The sequence below is a fragment of the Salvelinus fontinalis genome, unplaced genomic scaffold (assembly GCF_029448725.1).
Source record: "Salvelinus fontinalis isolate EN_2023a unplaced genomic scaffold, ASM2944872v1 scaffold_0091, whole genome shotgun sequence".
Taxonomy (NCBI): domain Eukaryota; kingdom Metazoa; phylum Chordata; class Actinopteri; order Salmoniformes; family Salmonidae; genus Salvelinus; species Salvelinus fontinalis.
Window position 1 is genome coordinate 1 of NW_026600300.1, and position 12,500 is coordinate 12,500.

General features: G+C 46.6%; 1 protein-coding gene across 1 annotated transcript in view; it reads right to left on the reverse strand.

Annotated features, from left to right (window-relative positions):
• Nucleotides 1-649: 649 nt before the first annotated feature.
• ddx1 (DEAD (Asp-Glu-Ala-Asp) box helicase 1) overlaps nucleotides 650-12,500 on the reverse strand; it is an 82,952-nt gene continuing 71,101 nt past the window's right edge. Inside the window, exon 17 of the mRNA XM_055911765.1 lies at nucleotides 650-955. Coding sequence (XP_055767740.1) covers nucleotides 665-955 — 291 coding nt within the window. The 3' untranslated portion in view covers nucleotides 650-664. The remainder of the gene's footprint in view (nucleotides 956-12,500) is intronic.

Sequence of the window (12,500 nt, forward strand, 5' to 3'; positions counted from 1 at the left end):
GAAGGAGAGGAGAGGAGGAGGGAGAGGGAAGGAGAGGAGAGGAGGAGGGAGAGGGAGGAGAGGAGGAGGAAGGAGAGGAGGAGGGAGGGAGAGGGAGGAGAGAGGAGGAGGAAGGAGAGGAAGAGTATTAAAATAAGACGGAGATAACCCTCAAGGGTTCATGCTGTCAGAAGATACTGTACATCCTCTACCTCAGGGTTTCCCAAACTCAGGTCTGGGGCCCCCCTGGGTACACCTTCTGGTTTTTGAACTACACAGCTGATTTAAATAACCGACTCATCATCAAGCTTTGATTATTTAAATCAGCGTTTTAATTCTAAAAACCTAAAGGTGCACCCTGGGTCCCAGGACCGAGTTTGGGAAACGCCCTGCTCTACTCAACTCTATGGTGACGCCTGATCAAACCAGAAGTCCTTCTATCCTCTCTGACCCCAGACTGACCAGGAAGTGCTTCTAACCTCTCTGACCCCAGACTGACCAGGAAGTGCTTCTATCCTCTCTGACCAGGAAGTGCTTCTATCCTCTCTGACCCCAGACTGACCAGGAAGTGCTTCTATCCTCTCTGACCCCAGACTGACCAGGAAGTGCTTCTATCCTCTCTGACCCCAGACTGACCAGGAAGTGCTTCTATCCTCTCTGACCCCAGACTGACCAGGAAGTGCTTCTATCCTCTCTGACCCCAGACTGACCAGGAAGTGCTTCTATCCTCTCTGACCCCAGACTGACCAGGAAGTGCTTCTATCCTCTCTGACCCCAGACTGACCAGGATGTGGTTCTTGCGGTCGAGGCGTTCCCAGCTGCGGTCGTGTTTAGGGTTAACGGGTACGACCACGTGATGTACGGTCTCAGGGACAGAATCCTCTCCCTTCAGGTCCACCCAGGTGGGGAAATGCATGATCTTCTCCGACAGCTTCTTCACGTCGAAGGAGTGGAGCGTCGCTGAGCAGACTATCACCTGGTACAGAGAGAGAGAGAGAGAGGTATACAGACTATCACCTGGTACAGAGAGAGAGAGAGAGAGGTATACAGACTATCACCTGGTACAGAGAGAGAGAGAGGGGTATACAGACTATAACCTGGTACAGAGAGAGAGAGGTATACAGACTATCACCTGGTACAGAGAGAGAGAGAGGGGTATACAGACTATAACCTGGTACAGAGAGAGAGAGGTATACAGACTATCACCTGGTACAGAGAGAGAGAGAGAGAGGTATACAGACTATCACCTGGTACAGAGAGAGAGAGAGAGGTATACAGACTATAACCTGGTACAGAGAGAGAGAGGTATACAGACTATCACCTGGTACAGAGAGAGAGAGAGGGTATACAGACTATCACCTGGTACAGAGAGAGAGAGAGAGGTATACAGACTATCACCTGGTACAGAGAGAGAGAGAGGTATACAGACTATCACCTGGTACAGAGAGAGAGAGAGAGGTATACAGACTATCACCTGGTACAGAGAGAGAGAGAGAGGTATACAGACTATCACCTGGTACAGAGAGAGAGAGAGAGAGGTATACAGACTATCACCTGGTACAGAGAGAGAGAGAGAGGTATACAGACTATCACCTGGTACAGAGAGAGAGAGAGAGGTATACAGACTATCACCTGGTACGAGAGAGAGAGAGGTATACAGACTATCACCTGGTACAGAGAGAGAGAGAGGTATACAGACTATCACCTGGTACAGAGAGAGAGAGAGAGAGGTATACAGACTATCACCTGGTACAGAGAGAGAGAGGTATACAGACTATCACCTGGTACAGAGAGAGAGAGAGAGGTATACAGACTATCACCTGGTACAGAGAGAGAGAGAGGTATACAGACTATCACCTGGTACAGAGAGAGAGAGAGAGGTATACAGACTATCACCTGGTACAGAGAGAGAGAGGTATACAGACTATCACCTGGTACGAGGAGAGAGAGAGAGAGGTATACAGACTATCACCTGGTACAGAGAGAGAGAGAGAGGTATACAGACTATCACCTGGTACAGAGAGAGAGAGAGAGGTATACAGACTATCACCTGGTACAGAGAGAGAGAGAGAGGTATACAGACTATCACCTGGTACAGAGAGAGAGAGGTATACAGACTATCACCTGGTACAGAGAGAGAGAGGTATACAGACTATCACCTGGTACAGAGAGAGAGAGAGGTATACAGACTATCACCTGGTACAGAGAGAGAGAGGTATACAGACTATCACCTTGTACAGAGAGAGAGGTATACAGACTATCACCTGGTACAGAGAGAGAGAGAGGTATACAGACTATCACCTGGTACAGAGAGAGAGAGAGAGGTATACAGACTATCACCTGGTACAGAGAGAGAGAGGTATACAGACTATCACCTGGTACAGAGAGAGAGAGAGAGAGAGAGGTATACAGACTATCACCTGGTACAGAGAGAGAGAGAGAGGTATACAGACTATCACCTGGTAGAGAGAGAGAGAGAGGTATACAGACTATCACCTGGTACAGAGAGAGAGAGAGGTATACAGACTATCACCTGGTAGAGAGAGAGAGAGAGAGGTATACAGACTATCACCTGGTACAGAGAGAGAGAGAGAGAGGTATACAGACTATCACCTGGTACAGAGAGAGAGAGGTATACAGACTATCACCTGGTAGAGAGAGAGAGAGAGGTATACAGACTATCACCTGGTACAGAGAGAGAGAGAGAGGTATACAGACTATCACCTGGTACAGAGAGAGAGGTATACAGACTATCACCTGGAACAGAGAGAGAGAGAGAGGTATACAGACTATCACCTGGTAGAGAGAGAGAGAGAGAGGTATACAGACTATCACCTGGTACAGAGAGAGAGAGAGAGGTATACAGACTATCACCTGGTACAGAGAGAGAGAGAGAGGTATACAGACTATCACCTGGTACAGAGAGAGAGAGAGAGGTATACAGACTATCACCTGGTACAGAGAGAGAGAGAGGTATACAGACTATCACCTGGTACAGAGAGAGAGAGAGAGGTATACAGACTATCACCTGGTACAGAGAGAGAGAGAGGTATACAGACTATCACCTGGTACAGAGAGAGAGAGAGAGGTATACAGACTATCACCTGGTACAGAGAGAGAGAGAGAGGTATACAGACTATCACCTGGTACAGAGAGAGAGAGGTATACAGACTATCACCTGGTACAGAGAGAGAGAGAGAGGTATACAGACTATCACCTGGTAAGAGAGAGAGAGAGGTATACAGACTATCACCTGGTACAGAGAGAGAGAGAGAGGTATACAGACTATCACCTGGTACGAGAGAGAGAGAGGTATACAGACTATCACCTGGTACAGAGAGAGAGAGAGAGGTATACAGACTATCACCTGGTACAGAGGAGAGAGAGGTATACAGACTATCACCTGGTAGAGAGAGAGAGAGAGGTATACAGACTATCACCTGGTACAGAGAGAGAGAGAGAGAGGTATACAGACTATCACCTGGTACAGAGAGAGAGAGAGAGAGGTATACAGACTATCACCTGGTACAGAGAGAGAGAGAGAGGTATACAGACTATCACCTGGTACAGAGAGAGAGGTATACAGACTATCACCTGGTACAGAGAGAGAGAGAGGTATACAGACTATCACCTGGTACAGAGAGAGAGAGGGTATACAGACTATCACCTGGTACAGAGAGAGAGAGAGAGGTATACAGACTATCACCTGGTACAGAGAGAGAGAGAGAGGTATACAGACTATCACCTGGTACAGAGAGAGAGAGAGGTATACAGACTATCACCTGGTACAGAGAGAGAGGTATACAGACTATCACCTGGTACAGAGAGAGAGAGGTATACAGACTATCACCTGGTACGAGAGAGAGAGGTATACAGACTATCACCTGGTACAGAGAGAGAGAGAGAGAGGTATACAGACTATCACCTGGTACAGAGAGAGAGAGAGGTATACAGACTATCACCTGGTAGAGAGAGAGAGAGGTATACAGACTATCACCTGGTACAGAGAGAGAGAGAGAGAGGTATACAGACTATCACCTGGTACAGAGAGAGAGAGAGAGGTATACAGACTATCACCTGGTACAGAGAGAGAGAGAGAGGTATACAGACTATCACCTGGTACAGAGAGAGAGAGGTATACAGACTATCACCTGGTACAGAGAGAGAGAGAGGTATACAGACTATCACCTGGTAGAGAGAGAGAGAGAGGTATACAGACTATCACCTGGTACAGAGAGAGAGAGGTATACAGACTATCACCTGGTACAGAGAGAGAGAGAGGGTATACAGACTATCACCTGGTACAGAGAGAGAGAGAGGTATACAGACTATCACCTGGTAGAGAGAGAGAGAGAGGTATACAGACTATCACCTGGTACAGAGAGAGAGAGAGAGGTATACAGACTATCACCTGGTACAGAGAGAGAGAGGTATACAGACTATCACCTGGTAGAGAGAGAGGGAGAGAGAGGTATACAGACTATCACCTGGTACAGAGAGAGAGGTATACAGACTATCACCTGGTAGAGAGAGAGGTATACAGACTATCACCTGGTACAGAGAGAGAGAGGTATACAGACTATCACCTGGTACAGAGAGAGAGAGGTATACAGACTATCACCTGGTACAGAGAGAGAGAGAGGGGTATACAGACTATCACCTGGTAGAGAGAGAGAGAGGTATACAGACTATCACCTGGTACAGAGAGAGAGAGAGAGGTATACAGACTATCACCTGGTACGAGAGAGAGAGAGGTATACAGACTATCACCTGGTACAGAGAGAGAGAGAGAGGTATACAGACTATCACCTGGTACGAGAGAGAGAGGTATACAGACTATCACCTGGTAGAGAGAGAGAGAGAGAGAGGTATACAGACTATCACCTGGTAGAGAGAGAGAGAGGTATACAGACTATCACCTGGTACAGAGAGAGAGAGAGAGGTATACAGACTATCACCTGGTACAGAGAGAGAGAGAGAGGTATACAGACTATCACCTGGTACAGAGAGAGAGAGGTATACAGACTATCACCTGGTACAGAGAGAGAGAGGTATACAGACTATCACCTGGTACAGAGAGAGAGAGGTATACAGACTATCACCTTGTACAGAGAGAGAGGTATACAGACTATCACCTGGTACAGAGAGAGAGAGAGGTATACAGACTATCACCTGGTACAGAGAGAGAGAGAGGTATACAGACTATCACCTGGTACAGGAGAGAGAGAGGTATACAGACTATCACCTGGTACAGAGAGAGAGAGGTATACAGACTATCACCTGGTACAGAGAGAGAGAGAGAGGTATACAGACTATCACCTGGTACAGAGAGAGAGAGAGAGGTATACAGACTATCACCTGGTACGAGAGAGAGAGAGAGGTATACAGACTATCACCTGGTACAGAGAGAGAGAGAGGTATACAGACTATCACCTGGTACAGAGAGAGAGAGAGAGGTATACAGACTATCACCTGGTACAGAGAGAGAGAGAGAGAGGTATACAGACTATCACCTGGTACAGAGAGAGAGAGGTATACAGACTATCACCTGGTAGAGAGAGAGAGAGAGAGGTATACAGACTATCACCTGGTACAGAGAGAGAGAGAGAGGTATACAGACTATCACCTGGTACAGAGAGAGAGAGAGGTATACAGACTATCACCTGGTACAGAGAGAGAGAGAGAGGTATACAGACTATCACCTGGTAGAGAGAGAGAGAGAGAGGTATACAGACTATCACCTGGTACAGAGAGAGAGAGAGAGGTATACAGACTATCACCTGGTACAGAGAGAGAGAGAGAGGTATACAGACTATCACCTGGTACAGAGAGAGAGAGAGGTATACAGACTATCACCTGGTACAGAGAGAGAGAGAGAGAGAGAGGTATACAGACTATAACCTGGTACAGAGAGAGAGAGAGGTATACAGACTATCACCTGGTACAGAGAGAGAGAGAGAGGTATACAGACTATCACCTGGTACAGAGAGAGAGAGAGGTATACAGACTATCACCTGGTAGAGAGAGAGAGAGAGGTATACAGACTATCACCTGGTACAGAGAGAGAGAGAGAGGTATACAGACTATCACCTGGTAGAGAGAGAGAGAGGTATACAGACTATCACCTGGTACAGAGAGAGAGAGAGAGAGGTATACAGACTATCACCTGGTAGAGAGAGAGAGAGAGGTATACAGACTATCACCTGGTACAGAGAGAGAGAGAGAGGTATACAGACTATCACCTGGTACAGAGAGAGAGAGAGAGGTATACAGACTATCACCTGGTACAGAGAGAGAGAGAGAGGTATACAGACTATCACCTGGTACAGAGAGAGAGAGAGAGAGAGGTATACAGACTATCACCTGGTACAGAGAGAGAGAGAGAGGTATACAGACTATCACCTGGTACAGAGAGAGAGAGAGAGAGGGGTATACAGACTATCACCTGGTACAGAGAGAGAGAGAGAGGTATACAGACTATCACCTGGTACAGAGAGAGAGAGAGAGGTATACAGACTATCACCTGGTACAGAGAGAGAGAGAGAGGTATACAGACTATCACCTGGTACAGAGAGAGAGGTATACAGACTATCACCTGGTAGAGAGAGAGAGAGGTATATAGACTATCACCTGGTAGAGAGAGAGAGGTATACAGACTATCACCTGGTACAGAGAGAGAGAGAGGTATACAGACTATCACCTGGTACAGAGAGAGAGAGAGAGGTATACAGACTATCACCTGGTACAGAGAGAGAGAGAGAGGTATACAGACTATCACCTGGTACAGAGAGAGAGAGAGGTATACAGACTATCACCTGGTAGAGAGAGAGAGAGGTATACAGACTATCACCTGGTACAGAGAGAGAGAGAGAGGTATACAGACTATCACCTGGTAGAGAGAGAGAGAGGTATACAGACTATCACCTGGTAGAGAGAGAGAGAGAGAGAGGTATACAGACTATCACCTGGTACAGAGAGAGAGAGGTATACAGACTATCACCTGGTAGAGAGAGAGAGAGAGGTATACAGACTATCACCTGGTACAGAGAGAGAGAGAGAGGTATACAGACTATCACCTGGTACAGAGAGAGAGAGAGAGGTATACAGACTATCACCTGGTACAGAGAGAGAGAGAGAGAGGTATACAGACTATCACCTGGTACAGAGAGAGAGAGAGAGGTATACAGACTATCACCTGGTACAGAGAGAGAGAGAGAGAGGGGTATACAGACTATAACCTGGTACAGAGAGAGAGAGAGAGGTATACAGACTATCACCTGGTACAGAGAGAGAGAGAGAGGTATACAGACTATCACCTGGTACAGAGAGAGAGAGAGAGGTATACAGACTATCACCTGGTACAGAGAGAGAGGTATACAGACTATCACCTGGTAGAGAGAGAGAGAGGTATACAGACTATCACCTGGTAGAGAGAGAGAGGTATACAGACTATCACCTGGTACAGAGAGAGAGAGAGAGAGGTATACAGACTATCACCTGGTACAGAGAGAGAGAGAGGTATACAGACTATCACCTGGTAGAGAGAGAGAGAGAGAGAGGTATACAGACTATCACCTGGTAGAGAGAGAGAGGTATACAGACTATCACCTGGTACAGAGAGAGAGAGAGGTATATAGACTATCACCTGGTACAGAGAGAGAGAGAGGTATACAGACTATCACCTGGTAGAGAGAGAGAGAGAGGTATACAGACTATCACCTGGTACAGAGAGAGAGAGAGAGAGGTATACAGACTATCACCTGGTACAGAGAGAGAGAGAGAGGTATACAGACTATCACCTGGTACAGAGAGAGAGAGAGAGGTATACAGACTATCACCTGGTACAGAGAGAGAGAGAGAGAGAGGTATACAGACTATCACCTGGTACAGAGAGAGAGAGAGAGGGTATACAGACTATCACCTGGTACAGAGAGAGAGAGAGGTATACAGACTATCACCTTGTACAGAGAGAGAGAGAGAGGTATACAGACTATCACCTGGTACAGAGAGAGAGGTATACAGACTATCACCTGGTACAGAGAGAGAGAGGTATACAGACTATCACCTGGTACAGAGAGAGAGAGAGAGAGAGAGGTATACAGACTATCACCTGGTAGAGAGAGAGAGAGGTATACAGACTATCACCTGGTACAGAGAGAGAGAGAGAGGTATACAGACTATCACCTGGTACAGAGAGAGAGGTATACAGACTATCACCTGGTACAGAGAGAGAGAGAGAGGTATACAGACTATCACCTGGTAGAGAGAGAGAGAGAGAGAGGGGTATACAGACTATCACCTGGTACAGAGAGAGAGAGAGAGGGGTATACAGACTATCACCTGGTACAGAGAGAGAGAGGTATACAGACTATCACCTGGTAGAGAGAGAGAGGTATACAGACTATCACCTGGTACAGAGAGAGAGGTATACAGACTATCACCTGGTACAGAGAGAGAGAGAGGTATACAGACTATCACCTGGTACAGAGAGAGAGAGAGAGAGGTATACAGACTATCACCTGGTACAGAGAGAGAGAGGTATACAGACTATCACCTGGTACAGAGAGAGAGAGAGAGGTATACAGACTATCACCTGGTACAGAGAGAGAGAGAGAGGTATACAGACTATCACCTGGTACAGAGAGAGAGAGAGAGGTATACAGACTATCACCTGGTACAGAGAGAGAGGTATACAGACTATCACCTGGTACAGAGAGAGAGGTATACAGACTATCACCTGGTACAGAGAGAGAGAGAGAGAGGTATACAGACTATCACCTGGTACAGAGAGAGAGAGAGAGGTATACAGACTATCACCTGGTACAGAGAGAGAGAGAGAGGTATACAGACTATCACCTGGTACAGAGAGAGAGAGAGGGGTATACAGACTATCACCTGGTACAGAGAGAGAGAGGTATACAGACTATCACCTGGTACAGAGAGAGAGAGAGAGAGGTATACAGACTATCACCTGGTAGAGAGAGAGAGAGAGGTATACAGACTATCACCTGGTACAGAGAGAGAGAGAGGTATACAGACTATCACCTGGTACAGAGAGAGAGAGAGAGGTATACAGACTATCACCTGGTACAGAGAGAGAGAGAGAGGTATACAGACTATCACCTGGTACAGAGAGAGAGAGAGGTATACAGACTATCACCTGGTACAGAGAGAGAGAGAGGTATACAGACTATCACCTGGTAGAGAGAGAGAGAGGTATACAGACTATCACCTGGTACAGAGAGAGAGAGAGAGAGGTATACAGACTATCACCTGGTAGAGAGAGAGAGAGAGGTATACAGACTATCACCTGGTAGAGAGAGAGAGAGAGAGAGGTATACAGACTATCACCTGGTACAGAGAGAGAGAGAGGTATACAGACTATCACCTGGTACAGAGAGAGAGAGAGGTATACAGACTATCACCTGGTACAGAGAGAGAGAGAGAGAGGTATACAGACTATCACCTGGTACAGAGAGAGAGAGAGAGAGGTATACAGACTATCACCTGGTACAGAGAGAGAGAGAGAGGTATACAGACTATCACCTGGTACAGAGAGAGAGAGAGAGAGGTATACAGACTATCACCTGGTACAGAGAGAGAGAGAGAGAGGTATACAGACTATCACCTGGTACAGAGAGAGAGAGAGAGGTATACAGACTATCACCTGGTACAGAGAGAGAGAGGTATACAGACTATCACCTGGTACAGAGAGAGAGAGAGAGGTATACAGACTATCACCTGGTACAGAGAGAGAGAGAGAGGTATACAGACTATCACCTGGTACAGAGAGAGAGAGAGAGAGGTATACAGACTATCACCTGGTACAGAGAGAGAGAGAGAGGTATACAGACTATCACCTGGTACAGAGAGAGAGAGAGAGGTATACAGACTATCACCTGGTACAGAGAGAGAGGTATACAGACTATCACCTGGTACAGAGAGAGAGAGAGAGGTATACAGACTATCACCTGGTACAGAGAGAGAGAGAGAGAGAGGTATACAGACTATAACCTGGTACAGAGAGAGAGAGAGAGAGGTATACAGACTATCACCTGGTACAGAGAGAGAGAGAGAGGTATACAGACTATCACCTGGTACAGAGAGAGAGGTATACAGACTATCACCTGGTAGAGAGAGAGAGAGGTATACAGACTATCACCTGGTAGAGAGAGAGAGGTATACAGACTATCACCTGGTACAGAGAGAGAGAGAGGTATACAGACTATCACCTGGTACAGAGAGAGAGAGAGAGGTATACAGACTATCACCTGGTACAGAGAGAGAGAGAGAGGTATACAGACTATCACCTGGTACAGAGAGAGAGAGGAGAGGTATACAGACTATAACCTGGTACAGAGAGAGAGAGAGGTATACAGACTATCACCTGGTAGAGAGAGAGAGAGAGGTATACAGACTATCACCTGGTAGAGAGAGAGAGGTATACAGACTATCACCTGGTACAGAGAGAGAGAGAGGTATATAGACTATCACCTGGTACAGAGAGAGAGAGAGGTATACAGACTATCACCTGGTACACAGAGAGAGAGAGAGAGGTATACAGACTATCACCTGGTACAGAGAGAGAGAGAGAGGTATACAGACTATCACCTGGTACAGAGAGAGAGAGAGAGGTATACAGACTATCACCTGGTACAGAGAGAGAGAGAGAGGTATACAGACTATCACCTGGTACAGAGAGAGAGAGAGAGAGAGAGGTATACAGACTATAACCTGGTACAGAGAGAGAGAGAGAGAGAGGTATACAGACTATCACCTGGTACAGAGAGAGAGAGAGGTATACAGACTATCACCTTGTACAGAGAGAGAGAGAGAGGTATACAGACTATCACCTGGTACAAAGAGAGAGGTATACAGACTATCACCTGGTACAGAGAAAGAGAGGTATACAGACTATCACCTGGTACAGAGAGAGAGAGAGAGAGAGAGGTATACAGACTATCACCTGGTAGAGAGAGAGAGAGGTATACAGACTATCACCTGGTACAGAGAGAGAGAGAGAGGTATACAGACTATCACCTGGTACAGAGAGAGAGAGGTATACAGACTATCACCTGGTACAGAGAGAGAGAGAGAGGTATACAGACTATCACCTGGTACAGAGAGAGAGAGAGAGGTATACAGACTATCACCTGGTACAGAGAGAGAGAGGTATACAGACTATCACCTGGTAGAGAGAGAGAGGTATACAGACTATCACCTGGTACAGAGAGAGAGAGAGGTATACAGACTATCACCTGGTACAGAGAGAGAGAGAGAGAGAGGTATACAGACTATCACCTGGTACAGAGAGAGAGAGGTATACAGACTATCACCTGGTACAGAGAGAGAGAGAGAGGTATACAGACTATCACCTGGTACAGAGAGAGAGAGAGAGGTATACAGACTATCACCTGGTACAGAGAGAGAGAGAGAGGTATACAGACTATCACCTGGTACAGAGAGAGAGGTATACAGACTATCACCTGGTACAGAGAGAGAGAGAGAGGTATACAGACTATCACCTGGTACAGAGAGAGAGAGAGAGAGGTATACAGACTATCACCTTGTACAGAGAGAGAGAGAGAGAGGTATACAGACTATCACCTGGTACAGAGAGAGAGAGAGAGGTATACAGACTATCACCTGGTACAGAGAGAGAGAGAGGGGTATACAGACTATCACCTGGTACAGAGAGAGAGAGGTATACAGACTATCACCTGGTACAGAGAGAGAGAGAGAGAGGTATACAGACTATCACCTGGTAGAGAGAGAGAGAGAGGTATACAGACTATCACCTGGTACAGAGAGAGAGAGAGGTATACAGACTATCACCTGGTACAGAGAGAGAGAGAGAGGTATACAGACTATCACCTGGTACAGAGAGAGAGAGAGAGGTATACAGACTATCACCTGGTACAGAGAGAGAGAGAGGTATACAGACTATCACCTGGTACAGAGAGAGAGAGAGAGAGGTATACAGACTATCACCTGGTAGAGAGAGAGAGAGGTATACAGACTATCACCTGGTACAGAGAGAGAGAGAGAGAGGTATACAGACTATCACCTGGTAGAGAGAGAGAGAGAGGTATACAGACTATCACCTGGTAGAGAGAGAGAGAGAGAGGTATACAGACTATCACCTGGTACAGAGAGAGAGAGAGGTATACAGACTATCACCTGGTACAGAGAGAGAGAGGTATACAGACTATCACCTGGTACAGAGAGAGAGAGAGAGGTATACAGACTATCACCTGGTACAGAGAGAGAGAGAGAGGTATACAGACTATCACCTGGTACAGAGAGAGAGAGGTATACAGACTATCACCTGGTAGAGAGAGAGAGAGAGGTATACAGACTATCACCTGGTACAGAGAGAGAGAGAGAGGTATACAGACTATCACCTGGTACAGAGAGAGAGAGGTATACAGACTATCACCTGGTACAGAGAGAGAGAGAGAGGTATACAGACTATCACCTGGTACAGAGAGAGAGAGGTATACAGACTATCACCTGGTACA